This window comes from Festucalex cinctus, chromosome 4, assembly GCF_051991245.1.
Source record: "Festucalex cinctus isolate MCC-2025b chromosome 4, RoL_Fcin_1.0, whole genome shotgun sequence".
NCBI classification, from domain to species: domain Eukaryota; kingdom Metazoa; phylum Chordata; class Actinopteri; order Syngnathiformes; family Syngnathidae; genus Festucalex; species Festucalex cinctus.
Window position 1 is genome coordinate 8,340,187 of NC_135414.1, and position 26,261 is coordinate 8,366,447.

The 26,261-nt window shown below is 37.8% G+C and overlaps 1 protein-coding gene across 3 annotated transcripts; it reads left to right on the forward strand.

Moving 5' to 3' along the window:
• The first annotated feature begins 1,295 nt into the window (after nt 1–1,295).
• fes (FES proto-oncogene, tyrosine kinase) lies at nt 1,296–25,000 on the forward strand. Of its 3 annotated transcripts, none has more exons than XR_013283146.1 (18): nt 1,296–1,620; nt 4,223–4,396; nt 5,864–5,960; nt 6,878–7,061; nt 8,511–8,648; nt 8,732–8,851; nt 8,984–9,106; nt 11,157–11,352; nt 12,105–12,176; nt 14,215–14,403; nt 14,508–14,630; nt 14,751–14,804; nt 16,285–16,403; nt 16,473–16,567; nt 18,082–18,205; nt 20,345–20,507; nt 22,942–23,064; nt 23,173–23,406. XR_013283146.1 is itself a non-coding variant. In XM_077518611.1 (18 exons), exons 1-18 carry the CDS (start codon nt 1,396–1,398, stop codon nt 23,313–23,315), a joined length of 2,457 nt encoding a protein of 818 aa, XP_077374737.1. In that variant the 5' UTR covers nt 1,296–1,395; the 3' UTR covers nt 23,316–25,000. The 3 variants fall into 3 exon arrangements, 2 of the variants coding, with proteins under 2 accessions (XP_077374737.1, XP_077374738.1); XM_077518611.1 differs by having other exon boundaries at nt 20,345–20,502; nt 23,173–25,000; XM_077518612.1 differs by lacking the exon at nt 12,105–12,176 and having other exon boundaries at nt 20,345–20,502; nt 23,173–25,000.
• The last annotated feature ends 1,261 nt before the right edge of the window (nt 25,001–26,261 follow it).

The following is a 26,261-nucleotide window of genomic DNA, read 5'->3' on the forward strand; positions in this document are numbered from 1 at the left end:
TTTTGTTGTCATAGGAAAATTGTGTATGGTAAGTAATTGTGTAGATTCTACAACAGTCTGCTGTGCTAGTGGACGTACGCCCTTATAAGTGTTAATATTTCTTGCCATTCACGAATCCTTCTGCGCTCTCCGCCATGTTGAAACTTGAAAAGTTCTCTCAACTCGGAAACTCGGTTATCAAAATAAATTCCCAGTTGTCCAGTAGAAAATACGACATCGTGCAATTTTCTACTGGACGTGGTAATTACCATAATTACGACCAATAATAATTTATATTATCTGTCTAAATTTGTTCGTTCACTGTGTCCAAATTATTTATTTTATAAATAATTATTTATTTATTAGTTATTTAAAGGGTTATAATACTGTGACACAGTGTTCAGATGGCCCAAATAGGGCATTTGCTATTATGTGTTAGCATTTAGCTAAATATGCTTGTAGCTGAAGCTGATCATAAATTAGGAGAATAGAAAATGGGCATAAATTATTTAATTCAATTCGATTTTATTTCATTCCTTAATAAAAGAGAAATGAAAAGGGACAGAAGTAAAGAAGTAAAGAAGTAAAATTTATGTTATCTGCTCCTGATCAACAATAATAATAATAATAATAATAATCCTCACAAAATAAATCGGTCAAGATGCTTTGAATGTAACAATTCTGTGAAAAAGATAATGCAGCAGCATGTCCATATGCTATATGTATTTTTCCAGTAATTGAGCTTTTGTCAAGTTTTTAAAAATACAGATAGATGAGATGATTTTGTTTTACAATCCAGATTGTTCCACAAATAAGCTGACACCTTGAGTTGAAATACATCGTTTTTTTGTTTTGTTATATATATTTGTTTTAATTTATACTCACTTTCCATTTTTAAATTTAATTTGTATATTAACTGGTAAAATTTCATGATGGGCTTTAAAAATTATTTTGAGAAGGTTCAACTCCATCAATTCATTAAATTTTAAAGTTTTTAGTTGTAGCCTATACATTGTTGTTTACACTGGTATATAGGTCTTTCTTTAAAATTATCTCTTGTTTTTTTGTGTGGAAATTTTATGTATTAAAACAGGTACTTGGCATTGGTATCAGCGACTACAAGAGTTGAGTACTCGTGCTGGTGTTGGTCTGAAACAAGTGATATCCTTAGTAGCATTTATTTAGCCTCTAAATACAGTATGTCACTGACTTAAAAGTGAAATGAGACTTGCAAACAAAACCTGCAGAATGAGGAAGTGCTGCTTGACATGAACATGAAGCAGGGAAGTAACTTATCTTTGACCGATGCAGCTGTGGCAACAGCACACCACTTTGTTTCTGTCTCACTTACAGGCAGAACACAAAGCTCTTGTAGAACCACAATCCTGGTTAAAATTTGCGCCTAAAAGTCCCGGGATGGGCTTTGGGGAGGACTTGCGCTGTCCTCAGGCTCACGTGGCTGTGCTGAGGCTGCTGGACTCTGAGCTTCACATGATGGAGGTCATGAAGAGGTGGATGGGCCAGAGGGCGAAGAGTGAGCGGGAGTTTGCGGCACAGTTGCACCATATGGCTGTTATGGTGGACAAGCAGGAGCGGCCTCAGTCTGCAACTGGAATGGACCACATCAGCCAGCTCAATAAGGTCAAGCAACACACGTTTTGGAATATCTTTTCATTAGGAAAATGGCACATGTTAATATTGCACATATACCTAGTTATATAACATGATAAATATAATTTATGAGGGGGCAGTATGATAGCCTGCAGTCATGTATTGTAGAAAAACCAATACGGGCCGGCATTGTCTGATATGTGTTAGCATTAAGTTGGCAGGTTTTTGTTAGTTTTGTTGTTACTAGGGGTCTCAGGTGATTAAAAATGTTTGCGTAATTAATCGCATGACTTCAATAGCTAACTTCAATAGTTAACTTACTATTGATCACAAATTTTACATCTGTTCTAAATGCACAATACAATGTACTAATATAAAACATATATTTTATTTAAAGTTTTCATACTCTTAACTCATTGACTCCCAGCCATTTTCATAGAAACAATCCCCTTCGCTCCCAGCTGTTTTGCTGGATTTTGACTGATTTTGCAAGGGCCACAGAATATTGTGTTCTATTGCTATAAAAACATGGAACTTACCAAAAGAAAGATTAGTCTCTTCTTCATCAGGAAAAAAAAGTATATTTCTATCTGCTTCCGTTTTACAGCAATTAGCATTAGAGTATAGCTACCGGTAAGTTTTAGCATTATTCAAAAATCTATTTAGAATTCTGAGTAAGAGCTTTTTTTTTTTTCAACATGGCCCTGGTTGATCTCCTTTGCTCTGCTGCCATCTGTTGGCCATTTATGTAATAACTACCATTTCTTAAACCGTTCTTTGCATTTGAGAGGCTACATCAAAGCCTTCTATAAGCTCTAGCATAAAACAAAAACGTGTAAATACATCTTTGGGACACTTAAGACATTTAAAATAGAACGTATTTATACGTTTTTGGGAGCAAATGAGTTTTAACATAAAAGTGGAAAAAAAATGCTAAACTAAGAAATATGACTGCATGTTTCAGTCATTGTTCCGTTCCATAACAAATTACAAAAAAAATAAAAAATCTGAACATTTAATAAGATTTTGATTTTGAAACTTTCTGTATTTGTTGATCGTGCTCTCACAATGCGAAATCTCAAATTTTCGGTTAATCTTGTCATGGCCTGGGTCGCATGCGCCAGAGTTCATGACCTGTTATGTGTCTGTTAGGTACTGATGTAACAAGTGTCTGTTTACAAAACATGATGTCCGTGATGTCAACCTTTAATCCTTTAGGTCAAGGGTGGCAAACTGCGGTCCTTGAGGGCCGGAGTACTGCAGGTTTTATAGATTTCCCTACTCGAAGTGCAGCTGATTCCAATTAACAGGCTCGTTATCAGGCTTCTGCAGAGCTTGGTGATGAGCTGATCATGAATCAGCTGTGTTGAAGAAGGGAAATATCCAAAACCTGCAGGACTGCGGCCCTCGAGGACCGGATCTCGCCACCCCTGCTTTAGGTGATGTCTAGACCTATGTGATGTTGTTCTTTAGTCCTTTACGATTAACTGTCTGTAGGTGCAGTCTGAGTATTGTGTGTGGTTTGCCGGATTATTGTCCATCTGTCCTGTGTACTGCATCTCTGGGTTTCTGCCTCTCGATGTGAATAGATAAAATCTTATTTGTGTCTGCATTCTGGGATCCAACCCTTTAGCACACAACAAATCTGTGGTGGGGTTTGGGAGATATGGCCTACCAAATTTGAATATTTTAAGCAAAAAGGGGCATGGCCGCCCCTCTTTGAACCCGTATACTGTAAGTCAGGATCTACTGGCGCAATCTTCATAAAATAGGTATTTTTGGGATGAGAATTCAACAAGGATGAGTCATCTGCAATCATTTAGAAGATTAGTGCATATTTTAGTAACCTTTTGACCTGTTGTTATAGTTGACCTTGAAATTGACCTTGTGGACGTACAAATACGGGTTTTTTTATGTTTTAAGTGTCCCAAAGACGTATTTATACGTTTTTGTGTTGTTGTTTTTCTTTGTTTTATTCTAGAACATAAAGAAGGCTTTGATGTAGCCTCTCAACTGCAAAGAACGGTTGCAGAAATTGTAGTTACTACACAAACAGCCAGCAGGTGGCAGCAGAGTGTAAGAGAGCAACCAGGGCCATGTTGCCAAAAGCTCTTTTCCCCAGTGTTTAAAACAGATTGTGAATAATGATGAAACTTAGCTATATTCTATTGCTAATTGCTGCAAAACGGAAACAGATAGAAATATACTTTTTTTCCCCTGATGAAAGAAGAGACTTTTTTTCTTTCTTTTGATATATTCCATGAGCCTTGCAAAATCAGTCAAAATCCAGTCAAACATCCGTGAGTGAACGGGATTGCTTCTGTCAAAATGGCTGGGAGCAAATGAGTTGAATGGAATCATTCACATTTTCCCTACAACGTAAACCTTTCAGAGAGGTCCATTTTTGTTGTTTAGCAGTTGAAGTAAACATACCCTAAGATATTTGTTGAATACTCATTGAATAGTCAGTGAATATTCAACGTTCAGTGACTGTAATCTAACACCTGTGCAATATGTGGTAAAATCACTGTGATGTTGTAAACTAAACCTGTGCAGAAAGTACTCTCCTATTCTGTTTGGAAAACATTGTCAAAGCAAAGTCGTGATTCTGCTCATGCTTCCCTGCCCTCAGTCCTGGGGGGCTCTGGTGTCTCAGACAGACCTTTTGAGCCAGCTGATGAGGAGGTGTTCTGAAGAGCTGCTGAACGGACCCGTCAGCAAACTGGCGCTGCTCATCCAAGACAAACAGCAGCTCCGCAAAAACTACGCCGAGCAGTGGAACCTCCTGAGGCAGGAGCTCAACAAGGTGGATGACTGACACTCAAGTCAAACGCATGCATCAGAGTCCAAATCGGAATCAGCTTTATTGGAAAAATATTTTCAAAACACGCAAAGAATTTGGCTCCGGTAGTTGGAGTTGGGTGATAACACACAACTGCTTTGTTATTGGCTATTGCTTGTTGCACCAGAATGTCTGCACATGAGATTCCAAATGATTGCAACTCGACATGTCAGTGGTTATCAGATGGTCTGAGCATTTCCTCATGTCTCTCACATTTCATGCTTCACCACAACAGGCCATGTTGTCCACTTCCTGTGTCATATCACACTCCCTCTATTTAACTGCCTGTTTCTTCTCAATTAATTATCATTTGAATTACCCTGTTAAGTGGTCTATTTGCGTGGAATCGGGAAAGTCGTAATGCAAGCTCATGAATAATTGATGTCCTTCCTTAAAAGGGGTTTGTCACAAAGCATCAAGAGTGTGCATCTAGCATGTAGGCTACGCAAACGGGTAGCAGTATTCCACGAGAAAAGAAAAAAAAAAAAAAAAAAAAAAACTACAATCATTTACTGACATCCCTAACAACAATGCCACTACCCCACTAGATGGCGCTAAAGTGATAATTTAAATTAATTGCTTCGGCTTGAGTAAAGTTAAGTGGGAATATCTGAAAATTGACTTCAGTAACAGTACCACTTTGGTTGTAAGTAAGTTTTTGCAAAGAATACATTTTAGTGTACCACTCACTTTTATTTATTTTTTTATTTTTTTAGTTTGTTTAACTCCCTATTCTATTCTTCACTCCAATCTAACAGCAATGCCCTGAAGCACACAGATTGAAAATAGAATTTGTTATGAAACGTCTCAAATGAAATCCAATTTTGCCCAGCTGGCGGCTGGAGCGATATAGATTAACAGTTATTTTTCTTGATCACACCATACATTTTTTTTTTTTTTTTTTTGCGAGGTACTAATTACAATTTTGGCTCTACAATCATTTGTGCCCGTCTAAACAGACAGAGGGAGAGAGAGAGAGAGAGAGAGAGAGAGAGAAAGAACGAATAGTTGCAGCGATTCCCTCCTTGAGACAACCGACATTTGAACACAAATAATAATATATGTAAACACACAAATACCACAATACCCACAGGCATACATTCTTTGTCATCTAGGAAACATGACTAATATTTTTGCAGTTTATTATACTGAGAGTCGTGGTGACTCTTTTACATTTTTGTGTATGACTGTATTATACTGATCCCCATGTGGGCATGGCAAGCAAATCAGGAGTAGTACAATGATGGATTAAATCATGATGTATAAAGGCCAACTCTTGAATTGTGAATATGCGCGAGGAGAGTTCATACAAGCATACATTTTGACACAGCTGTCGTGTTGGATCTCATTGGCTTGTGCTTAATACTGTGGCCAGTAAATATATTTTGCTGTTGTGTTTGAGTGTTTATAAGTTGCTGTTTGGTGTTGTAGGTAACCCAAACAGAACTGGAGAGGCTGAAGAGCAACTACAAGCAGGCGGCGAGAGATGCTGCTCAGGCAAAGCGGAAGTTCCAGGAAGCCAGTAAAGGTCAACAATTCGACTTTGTCTTTGATTCTCGTTACATTCACAATTACTGTTTTATTCCGTCCACTCCAACATGATGCAAAGTGACCCGATTTTATTTTATTTTATTTTTTTCTACACCTCATAAAAGGAGTTTGATCTGTTTAATGTTTCTCACAGTTGAAGATTACTTTCAAAGTAAAACAAAAAAAACCCAGCTAAAAAACACAAAGTCAGTCAACTTAATGCTACCACATACTCGGAAATGCCTTAGAGATGCTAACAAATAGCAGCCAGCAGATGAATACCAATGACGCGATTTTATTATTATTATTTTTTATACACCTCATAAAAGGAGCTTGATATGTTTAATGTTTCTCATAATTGAAGATTACTTTCAAAGTAAAACAAAAAAAACCCAGCTAAAAAACACAAAGTCAGTCAACTTAATGCTACCACATACTCGGAAATGCCTTAGAGATGCTAACAAATAGCAGCCAGCAGATGAATACCAATGACCCGATTTTATTATTATTATTTTTTATACACCTCATAAAAGGAGTTTGATCTGTTTAATGTTTCTCACAGTTGAAGATTACTTTCAAAGTAAAACAAAAAAAAACCAGCTAAAAAACACAAAGTCAGTCAACTTAATGCTACCACATACTCGGAAATGCCTTAGAGATGCTAACAAATAGCAGCCAGCAGATGAATACCAATGACCCGATTTTATTATTATTATTTTTTATACACCTCATAAAAGGAGCTTGATCTGTTTAATGTTTCTCATAATTGAAGATTACTTTCAAAGTAAACAAACAACAGATGTAACGTAAAGTCAGTTAGCTTAATGCTACCACATGATGGGAAATGCCTAAGAGATGCTAACAAATAGCAGCCAGCCGATGAATCTCCAGGCATCACTGTATATTTCCTTTCAGATAAGGAGCGTGACAAAGCAAAAGAGCGTTTCGTCAAGGCCACGATGAAACTTCACGGGGTACACAATGAGTATGTGCTGTCAGTTCGTGCCGCTCAAGTCTACCAGGAGCAACACAGCGCTCACATCCAGCCGGCCATGCTGAATGCACTGCAGGCTCTGCAGCAGGAGATGGTGCTCATCGTGTGAGATATTTATCAAACTTGTTCCTGGAAACTGTCCATCCGCATTCGCAAACCACAACAGACACAGGGAGGAACTTGCATAGCCAATCAGCATTTGAGATTTGAGAAGGTTTTCAGCTTCTTTTCACACATGCTACTTTTTACTCTCGCTCAGAATATCCTCATTTAGATCAAATTGCCATCTTTTTTCTCCTGTGTGAGTTTTTTTTTTTAAATAGTATTTTTGGTGAATAGGAAGTATTCTGCGATGGGTATAAGAGGTTTTCGTATCCATGTGAAAGATTTTTGTAAGTTTTACTTTAATGCGGGGAGTTTATTGTTGAGTGTGTGTTGAGGATGGGGTGAGTATGAGTTTTGTTTTTTTTGCTGGCTATGAGAAGAATTTTAGTGGGGGGGGGGGGGTTCGTGAGAGAAATGTTTTTTGGTTTGAATGTGCCTTTTTTATGAGTGTAATAGTTGTTTTAGTATTTCGATAAGAAATTATATGTTGTGTGTGAGTTTTTTTTTTTTTTTGGGGGGGGGGGGGGGTTAATATGAATTATTTTGGTGAGACTGAGGTTTTTTTGTAGTATGTGTGAAATTTGATTGGGATGTGACACTTTTTTGGTGCGTGAGAGAAAACTTTTGGTGAATGGGAGATGTTTCTTAGTGACTGAGATTTTACGTTTGAGAGTTTTTTTTTGTTGAATAAGAGAGGAATTTGTTAACGTGAGAAGTTTTATAACTCAGTAATTTTTGGGGTGTGTGTGAGAATTTATAGTGAGGTGAGAGTTTTTGTTTGCGTGTTTGCGTGTGTGTGTTGGTGGGATAAAGTAAATGTGAGTGTTTTTTGAGTGTGAGTTTTTGTGAGAGTTATTTTGTTGCATGTGTGAGTTTTTTGGGTGAGTTTTTTATGCATGTGAGAAATGTTTTGTTGAGAGTGAGAGGTTTATTTGTGTGTGTTTTTTGTGTGAGAGGTTTTATGCTTCACTGTGAGAGTTTTTTACTGTTAATATGAGAAGATCTTGTGTTTTTGTGCTTGTGAGTTTCTTTTTTTACCGTGTGTTGTTTTGGGGTGTGTAAATGAGTTTTTATGTGTGTTTTCGGTGAGTGTTAAAGGTGCTTGTGTGGGATTGTGTGTTGTTAGAGGCTTTTTTGGGGGGGGGTTCGAGGTGCTAGAGGTCTTGTGTGAGGTTGGTGTATGAGAAATATTTTGTTGAGTGTGAGAGGTATCTTTCCTATGAGTTTTTGTGTGAGAGGTGTTATGCTCACTGTGTGAGTTTTTTCTGTTAATATGAGATCTTGCGTTTTTGTGCTTGTGAGATTTTATGTTGAGTGTGAGGTTTTTTTTTTTATATGAGAAGCTCTATTGTGAGAGCTTTTGTTTAGTGCTTGTGAGGTTTTTTTTTTGCGTGCGTGTGTGCAAGAGAGGTTTTGTAGCACCCATCAAATTTTTTTGTTTTGTCACAGGAAGGAGATCCTGCAAGAGTATTTTGACATTTCCTCCTTGCTGGATCAAGAAGTGGTGCAAATCCACCGGGAGATGTCCAGCGCCATCACATCCATCGATCCTCTCACAGAGTATGAGAGTTTCATCCAACTGAACAGGTGCTGCATGGGGACTTTTTTTTTTTTTTAACTACGCCCCCCTTCACCTCCCATTGAGAGGTGTGCTGTGTTTGTTTTTACAGGTCTGTGGGGGAGGTTCCTGTTTGTGCGGAATTTGACTGCAGTCTTTTGGAGAACACAGAGAACTTAAATCCTCAACATGTCCAATTGAATGACTTGACACTTGAGACCATCCAGCACAAGTAAATATTCACATACATGCAGATTGGACATTTAATACATAAAAAAAATATAAATATCTGACTAAAATGACAGCAAACACTCCATCACATTCTCTTTCCGACTCGGTCCATCGTCCGTTTCCTTTGTCCCAGGCAGACGGCAGTGGAGGAGGAGCTACTGGACCTGAGCCGCTCTCTGAGCTCCCAGCAGGTTTCAGTCGAACAGCTGGAGCTGGAGTTGGAGGCAGAGAGAGGGGTGGTCACGAAAGGTCAGAGGTGAGTGGACCGCAGATTTGAGTAAACTTTCATATCTTTTGCACATTGCTCCGCCCACTTACAGAGTCTGAGCTCATGGGAACAACTATTAACTGTGATCCTAGGAGGTTTTCAGTGCTTTATGGATTAGAATACAGCAATGCAGTTTACATAATTAACTGCCTCTCAGTCAGCTGAATGGTTTAGGTCCTGAATGCATTAAAGAAATGCTAATGAAATATGAACCCAATAGGGTGCTGACATCGGCAGACCCGGGTCAATTAGTGAGTTCAAAGCAAACATGGTGATGCAGCATTCAGTAGTTATGCTGCACACAAATTTGCCAACGGAAGTTTGCCCCAAATGTGTAATGATTTTAAATCCTGGATAAAACTACTAAAACATATGATTATGGTCTTTTACAACATTTTTAAAGTCAATTTTTGCGAAATCTTGTTTTTGCAATGTATGTGTTTGTTTGTTTTTGTAACTTTTGTAAGATACCATTTATCCATCCATCCATCAATTTTCTTGACCGCTTATTCCACACAAGGGTCGCAGGGGGTGCTGGAGCCTATCTCAGCTGGCTCTGGGCAGTAGGCGGGGTACAAGATACTATTTATGTATTTGTTTGTGTTTTTAAATGTCTTTAACTCATTTGTTTGTACAGTTGTGCTTATGTGGGTATGTAAAGCTATGAGCACAACTGTATGGTGAGAAAAAGGATTAATGCCCATAACATCCAACAATACTCTGGCAAATGTTTTGATATTTTGAGAGGTTAAAGTGAACATGAGTTAGAGATGATATGAGTGACCTTTTTTTTTTTTTTTTTTTTTAACTTGTGAGCAAAAACTTGTGACGAGAGCAGAAAACTAAACACAGTGTAAGTTTTCATTGTGTTGTCTATTTAGTTTAATGTTAACAAACTAACTAACTAACGAAGGAACACTAATGAATAGTAGAAATTTCCCCAATAATAGCAGAGCTTCATGTAGTTATCTCTCTTGAGTCTGTGGTAATGTTGAGGTGGTGAACCTGCAGCCAGAGCAGAATGAAGCCTCTTTTATTGATCCCACTTGTCAATAAAACATATTGACATCTGCATAGTCTTGTGCTGCTGTGTGGCTCATTCGTCCTGTAAGTTGTTTCCAATAGACGATGAATTACCTCTTCGAGAGCACCGAGAGTTTATGTTTGGAGGAGGAGGACACACACGCCGCATAAATGATTACTACGAAACTTTGTGGGGGAGGAACCCATCAAACGGTGCAGGAGGTGCTGTGTTTTCCTGCATTTCGCAATCCAGCCACGTCTGTGATCTCACATTAGTTCTGTTTTCACTGCATTTTCTCTTAGTCTCTTTTAATAAGAACATTTAAATAATTGGTACTTAATAAAAACATTACATCATTAAATAGATTGTAAATAGATAAACAGTGTTTTGCTTCACGTTAATGGCGGTTGTGCTCCTCCTTCTGGGGCCTTGACCACCCGGGGGCGCTGTATTACAGGCAGATGGTGTCAGAAAATATACATTTTCTAAAGGCTCATAACACCACGACACTGACGCTATACGCTAGGCTAGCCTATCTATGGTGTTTCCCCCACTCTGTTAGCAATAACCTAGCAGATTTTAAGGGAAATTTATGTGGTTGTTTAATATACACAAAGTTTAATTCTCTTTGTTTTATTTTGACAGTAAAGTGGTAATAAACAGCTTGAAACCTCTTCTTCTTCTTTTTTTTTTTTGAAGGTACATTAACTAACTGCCAAACTGCATGTTGTAAAGTGCATTGAGCTGAGTAAGCACTAAGCGGAGTCACTAATTTCCCTTTTTAATGGCCACAGATTCAAATAAATGTGTATATGCCGACTGACTGACATTATGACCCACGAGATGTTTTTTTACTTCGGCTTTTTAACTTTTACACCCATTTTAGGTTCCCAAATGAAGACATTAGCCAAGAAAAGAGAAGACTTGTCCTCCACGTTCACGTCTCCACATCTTTGTCCCATTTTCATTTCTGACTTAACCGTGGATAAATCCGTTGCAATACATCACACGCAGGGTGTTCCAGCTGAACAAGAGACAATCTCTGGAGGAGTGTCGGCAGCAGGTAGCTCTGTCTCAAGGCAGGAGGGCCAAGCTGGAGGTGCAGAGGTTGATTCTGAAGACAGCGTTGGATCAGCTGGGCTCCCAAGAACCTCCCCCTGCTCTTCAGCTGGACAAGGACACGCTTTCCCTTTCATCCAGTACGAGCAACGTATGTCCTTCAGCCAACTTTCTGTTTTCAGGCTGTTAATGTCCAAAGCTTAGACTCGAATGTCAGGATCTATCATCCAAATATTCGATTGGGATTACATTGGGCTGCTTCCAGATGCCGATGTGTTTTATTAGTCGGATCTCTTGGATGGCAATGAAAGCACTTGAGGGAAGTTTTATAAATTAAGGTCACTTTTTATGGAGTTTTATCCATCGCTTATATCCAACCACTTTCAAGGTGACTATAAATAATATTTGGTTATTTCATAAGTCTGTGTCTTTGTGACTCTTTAATGGCTGTATTATGAGAAATGTTAAATCTATCCAAAAAAAAAAAACTCTCCCTAAAGCTATCATTCGGCCAATACTTGGCTGTAATGTCTTTATTTTAATAGTTCAATACTACTTATGTTTTTATGTGTTTTATGACTTCTGTGTGGCCCAACTTATCCAGAGTTTAGCTTAAATAATACACGTCATTTAACGGGTAACGATAATGACGTGTGACTTTGCTTTCACTGTGATTTTTTTTGTGTGCTCTTAATTTACAATATGCAACAACTTTCTTCGTCTAAGAAAGACTTTTTATTAGACCATAAATGTTTCAAGCTATAAAAATCTAAATGCTAGCTCTAATTGATAAGCCATTCTGTGCTGAATCACTACCCCAATAAATAATCAACTTAATATATGAATAATACATTAATTAAGATTTCACTAACCTGCGTGCTTTTACTTTTGTCTGTTTTTCAGGATTACAACCAATCATCACTCAATCTATTCGGCAACGGGATCATTAAGAGTTTGTTTCGAGCCAAAAGTGACGTAGGTTAAACTCAAAGAACTAGAAAGCAATTGCAAATGCTTTAGTATACTTTGTAAATCTGCAATAGGTGCGCCAAACGGACCTAAAATTGTGTACTGGATTTTACAATTTTCTAATTTAATATAGAAAATATTTCATTATAAATTATACATTTCTTTAAAAACCTTGATCTTCTGCTGAAATGTTGCTATTGTATGGGTGGTCGGGCATTAAATCTTTTGTAGGGTTGCATAGACTAGAAAAGTTTGTAAACTATTCTTTTAATGGAGTTTATTTTTCTGACCTTGAATCCTAAATTTGTGCTGATTTGATTTTCTATAGCACAGGGCATAACTACTCCCTTTTGTAGCTTTTAAGAATTTTTTTTTATTTTTTTATTTTTTATTTTTTTTTATTAAACCAAGAATGACACTCAGCAGTGCCAAGGCCAAACAATCCCAGCTTGGATCAGCACCAAATTGCACATTTTAATTGATAGCCACCTTCTGTAAAATGCTTGACTACTGTCATTTCCATTCATGCGTTAGTCAATTAAAAGTCTGTACATTTAAGATAAATATCTTGTACAATTGACACACCAAGGTGTTGTTAACAATCCTGCCAAAGTTGAGCATAGTCAGGTATATAAAATGAGGCTTCAAAACCTTCACATCGCTACATGTTTGAGCTACAAAAATATATCCACTTTTGGAGCCTGCAGCGGCGAGACTACCGATAAATCTTACTGGTCGGCGTGGGGTTTTCCATGCCGCAATGAGAGGTATTATCAGCCAGTTAGCTTGCAAGCTAACAAGCTGACTGAGTTCCTCTCGACTAGCGACGCATACTTGGCCTATCCGTGGTCTCACCTCCTTGCTTGGGAATTTAAATGATGACACCAAGCTATTCTGTAAACCGTAGCATCTAGGAAAATACATTTTCATGAAGTAGGCATAGCTAACTAGCTATCACTCTAGTAGACACGGGTAATTATTTGTAAGTTAATCGTGATTTTGATTTTGACTTCTCACCATCATAAAAACATTACAATTGAAGAAATACGATGAATGTGCCAAACAATGTGATGTGTGTTTGAAAGTCCCCTGAATGCACCATGTAGCTTGGGCAGCAAGCGTTGACGAATGTTATTCTTCCCTATCACTGTGTCGTTTAACGACGTCCCAGTTGGAGTTAACTGTAAAACTAAACAGACAATGTAAAGAATTACAAACATTGTTTATTTAAATACAAGATATTTTACTTCCAAAATATCACTGGCGCTAATGCTAGCAATCGATGTAAAAAGTCTATTAATTACTATGCTAATAGAAAATTAGCATCGAGTTCTGGAAGTGATGTTCCTTCAAATAACGAATATTCACACGCACTCATGTTGTAAAAACACCTATACTCAATAGCAAATATTCTTCCTAATCTGTGGAAAAACTAGATATTCTGTAATAATAAAGCTCACAATGTTCTTCTTCTACTCATGTGTGTAAGCCATGCATGCATTGCCCCTAAGAGGTCAAGTCACACATAGCAGGAACAGCTGATATTTATTTAATTCCATTTTTTTTTATGTGTATATATTTATTTTTAATATTATTGCTATTAATTTAAAAATATTATATTATTTTGTTTTTGCTAATTTATGTTCTGGTTCTTTAAAGTTGTATTTTATTTTAAAGATGAATTTTGATAGTTGAGTAAGTCAAAGAATAATCATATTAATGATTTCGATATCACTCAAAATAATTGTGATTATTATTTTTCCATAATCACCCAGCTCTACATTGGAATGGTAGAAATGGGCCAATTAATACTAATTACTGCACGTGCACATTGTCGGATCCTCATCAGTGAAAATCCCCTTCCACAATCCCAAAAACAGCAACACCTCTAACACGTTTTCATTTGGCAGAGGTAACAAACACGACTGAAAACCTGCTTGGCAGAACATAACATGAACTCCCCTGCCAAGCATCTCCATTCACGTTCTTCAAAATCCCAGCACAAGCCAGCTGTCTCCAATTTGTCTCTTTATCTGTGCACCAGCTGCAGGAGGTGGATCGTCCTCTGGAGCAGCAGGACTGGTACCACGGAGCAGTTCCCAGGCAGGAGGTTCAGCAGCTGCTGCAGTGTGATGGAGATTTCCTGGTGAGGAAGAGTCAAGAAAAACAGGGTTATGTGCTCTCTGTCCACTGGGATAACTGCTGCAAGCATTTCCTCATTCAGAACATAAACGTAAGTGAAGCTGCCTTCACACCCTGCAACATGTCTGCAATTTCGCTCCCAAGTATCTTTTGTCTCTTTTATCACCCCCGCGAACGCTTTTGGATGTGATGAAGAATGAGTACCGCCTGGATGGGGAAGGCTTCTGCAGCATCCCGCATCTGATCCATCATATGCTCTCCAGCCGACAGCATATCACCCGGAAGTGTGATATACAGCTGAGGAAACCTGTGCTCAAGGTACCGCGTCATTTGCTCCATTTCCTCCATGTGATCACTCACTTAACTCGTCCATTAGGATAAAATACTGTGGGAGCGGCTAACTGCTAAACGACTGTCTTGCTTTTTCTCATTTTATAGGACAAATGGGTCCTGGAACACGATGGTGTTATTTTAGGAAGCCTCATCGGGCGGGTGGGTAAGATTGACTATACAGTATTTCCACGTTTGCTTCCATATGGGGAGTTTAAAATCCATCCATTCATAATTTTATTTTATTTTATTATTATTATTATTATTGTTCTTTACCAATTATCCTGTTCAGAGTTTTGCGTGTGCTGAAGTCTATTCTACATAATTATTCTACATAAATTTTGGTGAGATCTATGGTATACTCTGGTCGGGACTGGTCTCACTAAATGGAAAAAAAAAATGCGCACACACACACACACCATACATTCATGGAGGACCATAATAAATAAATAAACACATAAATAAATAAAAGTGAAATAAACAAATGGATATAAAAATATATAATTAAAAAATTAAATACTATCTATCTATCTATCTATCTATCTATCTATCTATCTATCTATCTATCTATCTATCTATCTATCTATCTATCTATCTATCTATCTATCTAGCTAGCTAGCTAGCTAGCTAGCTAGCTGGCTAGCTAGCTAGATAGATCGCTAGATAGATCGCTAGATAGCTCGCTAGATAGCTAGCTATGCATCCACTCTCTGTAAAATAAGTAAAAATAAATAAAAACCAACCAAAAATACCAACCTTTAAAACAAACAAACAAACAAACAAACAAACAAACAAACAAACAAGCAAACATACAAAACGAGCTACTTCTTGGGTACTGCTTAATGCAATGGACTGCCAGTTTTATTCACACTTCTAAAATAACGAAATTGCTCGAACTATTGTTAATTATGTTATTATTAATTAATGATAATAATCTGCATGAAGACACTGATAATAATGATTTCTCATAATAATTAACAGTAAGCAGCGCTTTCTTTTTCTTGTTTTATCAAAATGTTGACTTTTGGCATTCTTTCTGCATACATTGATACTTAAACAATACCACAGCAAAGCTCTAAACGCAGTGGAACCATAGCTGAAATGTCTTCACATCACATGTATTTTTATTAATTCAAAATGATAGGCAGTGCAGGATATGAAAGAAAAAGATTATATCCCCTCCTAGACACAACAGGGCAGCTATTAAATATATTTGCACAAAACAATATGTAAACATAGCATGACCATGTGTTATTCCTAAATTTGAGTGCATTTGATTTCTTCTATTGTTAAAAACACATTCATAGTTTAAAAGCGTGCGTCTTAATTAAATCGATAATAGTCAAAGCAGCTGTGTAGTTGACGGCTGAGTGCTCCACCCCGCTCATCTACAAACAACATACTGATTAATTGCCTCATCAAATGCAACTGGCGTGGTACAAGTTTGCTTGTCACAAAAATAATTCACACTCGTTAGACTTTTATTTAGAACCTGAACCTTTTCCAACTGTTGGTCATACCATACATACAGTACATATTTTTCAGCTTATTCTGCCTGAGAAAAATGTTCCCTCATCTCCATCCTTGTGGATGATGTCAAGTTGGTCGCTGTGGTCACAATGTTGTTTTTTGGACAACGCAGGGTAACTTTGGGGAGGTGTACTGTGGCACGCTACGCTGTGATAACACCTCTGTGGCAGTAAAGACTTGTAAGGAGAACCTGGCACCGGAACACAAGAATAAATTCCTGATGGAGGCTAGGTTAGTTGGACTGTACAACATGTGCTCAACACACCCACCTCATATCATCGTGTTGCTGTTGTCATGCAGGATCCTGAAGCAGTACGATCATCCCAACATTGTCAAACTGATCGGCGTGTGCACTCAGAAACAGCCCATCTATATCATAATGGAGCTTGTTAAAGGTAGGCAGCATGAGATTTATTTGCACTTGGTTTAGTTGGAAATCATGCAAAAAAGAGACTGAAAAGTACTGGCATTATTACATGTTTATTACAATACATATTTTTTTAACTCTAAAATTTTTACATTTTTCTAACCCCTATGGACCCATACATGATTGCAGTGGACATGACATATTTGCGTGATGAAATATGAAAAACGCATAATTTGCATGATGTCAACACTTCTGGTTCATGATTGGATCCTAGCTAACCAATCACAATTGCAAGATGATTTGCATGATTTTCATGTTAAAAATGTTACATATAAGTTACAGTCATACTATCCTGGCGTCAACTATCACAAATAAAAACGTGAGATAACCCCAAGACTTTTTTCCATGTTGTTCTTATGTGGGGGGGAAAAAAAAAGAAAAAAAAAAAGAGTCAAAATCAGTATATAATAATAATAATAATAATAATAATAATAATAAAAATGCAGCTGCTACTTAGCACACAAGTCACATTCGCACAGTTCTTTGTGAACAACAACTATTATTGTAGTTTACAGTAGTTGGGGACCTTCTCTGCTTCTTCTTCTTTTCACATCTACATCATGTTGGGGGCATGTGGCACAACTTGGTACTACAATGAAAAAATAAAATTATAATTATTATTATATCATAAAATTAATTTAGCAGGGTCGCAAATGATAAATGTAAAGGATAATATTTTCCTTCACCTGTTTGTTTCACCTTTATGGTTTCCCCACACTCAAAGGTAACTCAATTATGAATCAAAAATGGACTGATCCACTTTATGGGTCAATTTGACCCAACTTTCTGGGTTGTTTTATACAAAATTACCCATTTTTTGACCCAAGGAAAAGATCTGACCAATATTTATGAGTTGTTTTACACTAAAAAAAAAACAATTCTTGACCGAAAGTTGGGTCAAATAGACCCAAGTGTTAGGCTCTGGAATTGGATCCCAAAAATGCAGACACAAATAAGATTTTAACTCTTTATTCGCATAACATCAAGAGGTGTGGAACTAACTTGACTTGACCAGAAACAACGAGAATGTATCAAGAATCAAGGAGCTAAGCTGTGGAGGTGCACAGAGGAACAGAAGAATAATCCGACGAAAACACACACTTCTCTGTGAGGCTTATATAGACAGTGACTCGATCAGATTGGCTGTGGCTAGACATGTGGGTAACAAGACTGACATGGAATTATCTGATTGGCTAAATAAAGATAAAGATATTAAAAACCAGATAAAGAGATTAAAGATTCCTGACATCACATAGCTTCTAACTTCACATAGCTTCTTACCAGTTGAAACTAGTTGCTGTTACATGCTGATTGCATCAGACCCAAAACGGAACACAGTCATGACACCAAGTAGCCAATCGATCCATTTTTGACCCATAGTTGGGTTATTTTTGACCCAACTATTTTTAGAGTGCACTTTGTTTTGTTCTAATCTTCCTCAACTGAACTGAGACGGTTCGTATTGTTTGCAAATTTGACAAGGTGGAGATTTCCTATCCTTCCTGCGTCAAGAGGGTCCGAGTCAGACCCCAAAGATGCTGGTCAGAATGACAGAAAATGTTGCAGCTGGGATGGAGTACTTGGAGACAAAGAAGTGCATTCACAGGTAATACTTGTATTGTATTGTATGAAATGTTTGGCTTACGGAAAAAATACATTTACAAGTATTTGACTACAATTATGAGTATGGATAAACCTTCATATCAGGCATGCAAATCTATATCTCTCAAAACTCTTATGGTGAAAACTAATTTTTTTCACATGTGAAAATAATAATAATAACAATAATTTTATTTTGCCATCCATCTATTTTCAGTGCTTTAGCATATAAAAGGTTGTACAAAGCCATAATAAATCACACTCTAAATGGTAGAAATATGAGTCCAAAAACAACTTTGAATGTGCTTGTCTATACTTCTCTTCTTCTTCTAAACACTCCTTCCTTTTGTCTATATTTTTAGTATGGTACACACAATGTCATTGCACTTTGCGGTAATTTACTTGTTACCCTTTAAATGAGCCTATTGGCTGACTACAAGTTTGAAGATACCTGTGATTCGAGCTGGGTATTGCCAACAACCTCACGATACGATACGTATCACGATACAGGGGTCACGATACGCGTCGTGATACATATGTATCCCAATACATGGTCTTCAAGGCGATACGTATCCCGATAGTTTACATTAATTTACTTGCATTTTGTTTTTTTCATAACAGTCATATGTATACGTAAATGATATACTTATTATGCTAGACGCCAACAAGGTTTTTGTTAGCAGCTCTTCTGGTTTACCACCAAGCGACATGCCTGGTCTAAATGTGCAGAGTCAGGAGCAGCTTTCACAGATACACTGGGAAACTTAGGCAGGGGCTGATATGTGCAAAAATATCAAAGTATTAAACGTACAGCTCTAAATGGTGCTTATTTGAAAGATTTGCGAAAATAAAAACGTTTTTTCATGTAACACGCTCTATTTCGTTTTTAAACAAAATATAGGATAATCGCTACATTAGAAAACAAGTAAATAAATGTAGATATTCTTCCTCTGTTTTAATTTTTCTTTGCAAGATACAGTGTCAGATCACTGGTGAGCTATTTTTAAAACAGACTTCACACCTTCACATTTTTTTTTTTTTAACTAAGTACAGTGCAAACTAAAGCACTCATGTCTCTTTACTTGCTCGACGAGTACCTCACGCTCCTCTTGTATGAGCACAATTGAAGGCAATTAACTTTAAAGGCGGCTGCTAGTTGTTGTTGTTTTTTTTTTAGTACAATGCAAGCTGCAAAGGCACCATGACTGTCTGCTCCCACTTCACTTCAAAGAGGCTGCTGTTCCTGCGCAAGCAACGCATCATTAACTGCCTATTTAAAATTAATGAGCAATATCGATTCTGACACCTGCTTATCGATACGTGTATTGTAATGAGGCCCACAACCATATATTGCCACATCATTTTATTTTTTTTTAGCACACCCCTACCTGTGATGCTAATTAGAGGACACACCTTGGATGAATTTGTCCCTATGGTCAAATTATTTTCAAGCTTTCGTCAGGATGCCATCAATTTTGTTCAGGCCTGTTTCATGAGTTTGTTTTTTGAAAATAATTCTGTTGAATCACAATTCAATGGGTTAGGGTTAGGGTTCATTAAATTTGCTCAAATTCACGTTATTTCTGTGACCACTGTGGGTTTTTCATTCATTTGCCCATGTGTGGATATGACTCATACAGCTCTTTATGTTGAAGGTTAAGTTTATGTTGTTATGTTGGTGGCTATTTTCAGAAGATAATGCAGATTTGCAGTCAACAGCATTCACGGTTTCATTGTACAAAGGCATGTTTACTATTCAAGGACACGGACTTAAGTGAATCACGTAACACAACAGTAGGGAGAGAGCTGCTCCATTCTCCATTTGAAAAATTCTGAATAATTCACTCTTGTTTGTGATCAAATGGAATTGAGTTGAGTGCCACTAAGAGCCACAGCGAGTATGTTCAATCAAATGTAATTGGATGAAACCACCACAGCGGCAATTTATACATTTCTCACCAGTCACAAGGCATCTGTGTCAGATGATGATGATGTAAAATAGATATAAATATCAAAAATTGCGGTGTGTTGCAAATGACAACTCGCTAATAAGAGGAGTGTGAGGTGTACTGTGTGTCACATCTCTGCGAAAGTGCCTCATGTGCGATATCTGACGCCGGCTCGCATCTGTCTCGTGCGTTTGCAGAGATCTGGCAGCCCGGAACTGTCTGGTGGCGGAGCGGCACGTCGTCAAGATCAGTGATTTTGGGATGTCGCGGCAGCAGGATGACGGCGTGTACTCGGCGCAGGGCGGCCTCAGGCAGATTCCCATCAAATGGACGGCTCCCGAAGCGCTCAACTACGGTATCGTACGTCTGCACGCGCACAATCACCATGGCCTCAAGTCGAGCATTTATTCGATATCCTTCATATCCAGCCTAAAGTCTGTGTACTAGTGCACTCATTGTCCTTACGAGGAAGACATTTCAGGGCACTATAACGACTGTCTTACCAGTAATGTTTTACTCCACTACTAGTGGCACATTTGGTGCATTAGTATGAAACATTACTTGTAAATTGCTGTGCTGCACTAGTAAGACTACTAAGTCCAACTAGTATGTGACACGCACTAGTATCATCTTGGGACATACTAGTAGCAACAAATTCAAACTAGTAGTTTTCCCTAACTAGTAACATACATTAGTTGTCCTACTAGTGGGAAGTAATGTCACACCAGTAGTAGAAGGCAGTAGTGGGAAAACATTCCAAGAAAATACTAGTGTGTCATTCTACTAGTGTGCCCTAGTTTTTCTACTAGTAGAATGACTATAGTAAGAGTACCTGGAGAAAACCCACTCAGGCACGGGGAGAACATGCAAACTCCACCCAGGAAGGTCGAAGCCTGGACTCGATCTCACATCCTCAGCACAGGGAGGCCCAAAAGCAAAATGTGCCAAAAACTAATGCCAATTAATTAGTTGACAAGATGGAGGACTGTAATTGAGCCTCACTTGTCAGCAATGACTCAGCCACCACGACCTACCTTCATGATTTATGGTGACATGTAATTATTATTACTATTATTCTCCTTTCATCATACTTCATATGCACATTGTTTTTTGCCAATATGTACACATGTGGAAATCTTGGAAACTATGAACCTGTCACATACCTGTTCTGCTTATGTGAAATTAAAGAATGTTACTGTTCAACTGCCAATTACCCACATGATTACAATTTCCAAATTAATGACATCAATAAACGCCATGCTCATTAGCTTTATAAACATTCGAAACTTCCTCCTTGCCTGTGTGTTTGCGGTCTGCAGTGTACTGTGACACAAGACACAGTCGGCTTACTGTATGTAGCATTCAAGCTCGCACCACCACTGCCATTAATTTCATCGTTTGTTGTACAAGCTTTTGAGGCAACAACTGTGCCAGCTGTTTCATGCTTGAAGCGTGCCTTCTTTCAGCTCCTTTCACAGATTTTAACATGGATTTAGATCAGGGCTGCTCAAAATAGTCCAATGTTTGGTTCTTAGCTCTTCTTAGATATTTTTAAAGCAGCCACAGAAGATTACCGAGCCTCCTCTTTGTTACACTTGTTTGAACAGCGTTCTTTTCGTAGTACACAGCACAGGCAACATTATTGGCACCATTCTGACACTGGAATATCTTGACACTGATCAGATTGGAATTGGAATTTTATTTGAGTAGACATAAATCTTCTGGGAGAATAACATTTAGGGAGATGAGGCAAAACTGGAGCTTTTTTGGCAATTCACAACAGCTCTATCCTTACAGACGCAAAAAAACGCAGCGTGTACTTGTGAAACATGGAGGAAGCTCAGTTATGGTTTGGGGCTGCTTTGCTACTCAGCAAACAATGAAGGTGACCAAGGAATTGTGGAGTGAAATATGTTGCCAAGTGTCAGAAAGCTTGGTTTCAGATAATGCATCATGAGAGGTGCCTTGAAATATCAGTGACTCAACTTCCTAGTTCTTCAAGATTTTTTTATTTTTTGCTTTGGCTTGCGAGCGTAGACTTGAGATATGAGCGTTGCATGGTGGCAGTGACACAACTAACTTTAACAAGCAGCACTTGTAGATAAACCATATAAAAGTAGTCATGATCATATATTTTTTTAATCTTCTGCGTACGTTATAATAATAATAATAATTATTATTATTATTATTATTATTATTATTATTATTATTATTATTATTATTATTATTATTATTATTAAAGAGCAGTACTCTTCCCTCAATAGAATACACTTGACGTGTTTTGTTGTTTTTGGAGGGGGAGGCCAGAACAGAAAAATGTCCATATATTTAAATGGCAAAACAGTGTGGCCTATTAATATGCATTGTATACTGTTAGTGTTAAACAACAATAACTGTGGGAAATTCCATTTGATTTTTCTCTAAATTAATGACTTATGTTATCTGCAATGATTAAAGGTTAAAATGAAATGGCAAGGTGTGTGGCCACACCTTGTGACGTTAAAAAGTGGCAACAACTCGTTTTCTCAGGTTGGGAGGGGCTGGTGCTTGGGGAGCAGAATGACCTAGAATTTCTCAAAGAGAGGCGGATGGAGGAAAACACCACTTTGGTCATGTTTTGTTTTTTTTTGGTGAGAAATTAGCATTTTAACACTTTAAAAGCTCCAAAAGTTGATTTTTCATGTTGCTGTCCCTTTAAATTAGAATGATCAGCCATAACAGACTCTGGGCCCCTGGTATTGTTTTGCTGAGAATCCTGCCTATATCAACACTGCCCCCTGCTGGTCATTTGCAGGTCGCTATACCACAGAGAGTGATGTGTGGAGCTTTGGTGTGCTGCTGTGGGAGGTCTTCTCCATGGGAATGATCCCTTACACAAGCATGAGCAACCAGCAGGTCCGAGATGAAGTGGAGAAAGGTAAAAACACAAGCGCGGTCATCAATCCCTGAAAATGACTTTCAGTGACTAAAGTAAAAGATGAATGTTATGCGTATTTTTCCAAGCTTGTGTACAAATGTGTTTCAGGCTATCGCATGCCAGCTCCACGTGGCTGCCCGTCGGAAGTGTCCACGCTTATGAACCGCTGCTGGCAGCATGAACCCAAAAATAGACCATCTTTTCAAAAACTGAGGGCGGATCTAATTGACATCTGGAAGAATAAGACATAATACAAACTCTATGTTTACTTGTGTTCTGAACAAAAACAAAACAGACAGCTTCAGCCCTGCCACATTGCCAAATAAAACTGAAACTAAAGTATATGGTACTTTGTAATGTGGAACATTTTTATACAATTGTAATGATCAGATAAGTTTGTTTTTTTCTTTGACTTGATATTAGGTAGAAATTAACCCCTTCAAAAGAGGAAACCAAGAAGAAAATACGAAAACAGAACTAATTATCAGTTTACACAAATGCATAAAATAAAAAAGTGCACTAAAAAAAATCTAAATCATGTATATAGACAAACAAAAACAAGAAAACAAAAGTAAGAAGAAGATTAACATGTCTGAAAATAACGATTTATGTTAGTGGAGATTATTGGATCTCGTAAGCTCGTGCAGGTGTACCTAAAGTAGCTGTGAAGTACAGTAGATATAAAAAAGTCTACACACCCATGCTAATATGCCAGGTTTAAAAGAGAACAAGCTAAATCACATTTTCAACCATTATGTCACCTATATAACCTGCACAACTCGAATGAAAAAAAAACGAGGATTTAAAAATAAACAAGCTAATCTAAAGTGTGCACACCCTCATATCTAGGGATATGGCTGTCCAGAGTTAACCAATCACATCCAAACTCATGTTAAATGGGAATTAACACATGACCCCCACTACTACTATTTTATTTTTGTATATTTGGCTCTCACAGACATGAAAAGGCATTCAAGTCACTCGAAGTGCACTTTTGAAGAAATGAAACAAAACATCTTGTGCAGCATCATGTTGGGGGAAATCAACCATGAGTAAAAAGACAACATCCTGCGGAGAGTATCGAAACTTGTATTGACAGACCACCGAGAACCACCGAGTGCATTAAACCGAAATGAAATGATAAGCGAGTGTGCGGGAACTGGACTTCAGCTAGCCAGGAGCTAGGGAAATCTTTTGGCAGGCATCTTGGCCTTTGTTTGTTTTTTTAAACCATTTGTTGGATTCTGAATTGTTCCTAAAAAGAGGGAGAAGGCGAGCCACCCTTGATCTGCTGAATCTGACTGCCTCCTTCTTGAGACCCAGTAGGCCTATGAAGTGCATCCACAGTGGATTTAACAGGACAAAAGTTCACTTTGACTAATAACTTTGACTGTGACGTGGATATCTGAACGTGAGAACAATTACATTTTCCATTGGAAGAACCAATTATTTTGTTTGGTTTTTTTAGAGCACAATCATGTTGTGTGCTATAGTAAGCCAAATTGTAAATACTTTTCAAATCTTGTAACTGTATGTTCTTTTCCGTGGAGTGTGGATCCAGTTGATTATTATGTGTGTGCGTGTTGATTATTGGGTCAAATTAGCAAATCTATGTCATGACTGGGTCATGACCAGGTTAAGTTTGGGTCATGCAAGGGTTATGTTTGGGTCTCATGACCGTGAGGTCAAGTGTCTGTTTTGAACTGATGTAACCGGCATCTAGTTTCAACTGGTCTTATGCTATGTGATGTCATGAGCTATATGACATCAAGAATCTTTCATCTCTTTACCTGGTCAACAGCAAATCAGATAATTCCACGTCAGTCCTGTTACCCACATGCCTAGCCACAACCAATCAGATCGATTCACTGTCTATATAAGCTGTCTGAGAAATGTGTGTTTTGTCAGCTTATGTGAATAAAGTGTCAAACTCTTATTTGTGTCTGCGCTTTGGGATCCAACCTCAGAACATAACAATCTATTCCTCCTAGAGGAAAAACCTAACTAAGCAACCCGTAGATCTACTATGCAGTATGTATTTCAAAGTGATACTCGATGCCTTAAAGGGCTACAAAAAGACGAGCCGAAAACTGATCAGGGAAGTTGCCAACATTGAAGGAGATGCAGATTTGGAGGTGCTAATTCTCAACCCGACCGCTTCACACTGTGAGCCGCCCAGTGAGAGTTGAAGATCATGCCATGATCAAGCCAACAGATACAATGTGAGATTTCACCCATCAAAGTTTATGAACACAATCGTGACGAAGGGAAAACTTGGCGGAGTCCAACCCTCACCAGGAACAAATCTGATTTCCTGCTGGCAATGCGGATCAAGTTCTGCCGTTGGCTGTTCAAGGACTGAACAGCGCTATTCTATTCAATTTGTTGAAAAATTGAGGTAACAATATGCATGCACCTTTTTTTAGGTTCTTTCAACTCAGCCGCCTAGCCGCCTTTGTGTAAATACCACAAGATTACTTTAGGACAAACAACTTAATTTGTTTTGCACGCTAACTTAATTTTCATTGTGCGAAATTTAATTAGCTACTGTAAAAATAGTGCCGGACCAACTTAATTGAGGTAATCAGTTGTATTTGTTAGTTCAACTTAGCATTGTAATTGCAACAAAACTTCCCTAATTAGGAAAACATCATGCTTAAGTATAGAGAACATGATTTGTTTTGGATTCTACAAGCTTAATTAAGTTGAACCAACATAATTTTAACTATGCAAAAACTACTCATTTAGTCACTTCTTTCTTTTTCCTTCAATTCTACTTGAATCATTCAATTAATGATGACATACAATCAGGAACTGGATGTTTTTGTTTGTTTGTTTTAGCTTTGTCAAGGAGTTGAAGAAGTTGATGCTGCAATTCCCAGCATGCTGAGCGGCACGATGCAAATAGCAAGAAGTAGGATTGTTTTTACTAGGGCTGTCAAAGTTAAAGCGTTAATAGATTAATTAATCACAGAAAAATGTCGCATTAACCACGTATTCACGCAGATTAATCGCAGTATTTTTTTTGCCCGCACTAATGCAACTTTGATGTTGGTATTTAAATTCTGATCAAGTTTATGAAGCTCTCATAGGTTTTGTAACTGCTTTGGGAACTTCACCTGGGCTTTTGTTTAAGTTAATTATTATCAATTAAATTGGATTATAAGGGTATGTTCCCTTTGCATAATTAGATGTAA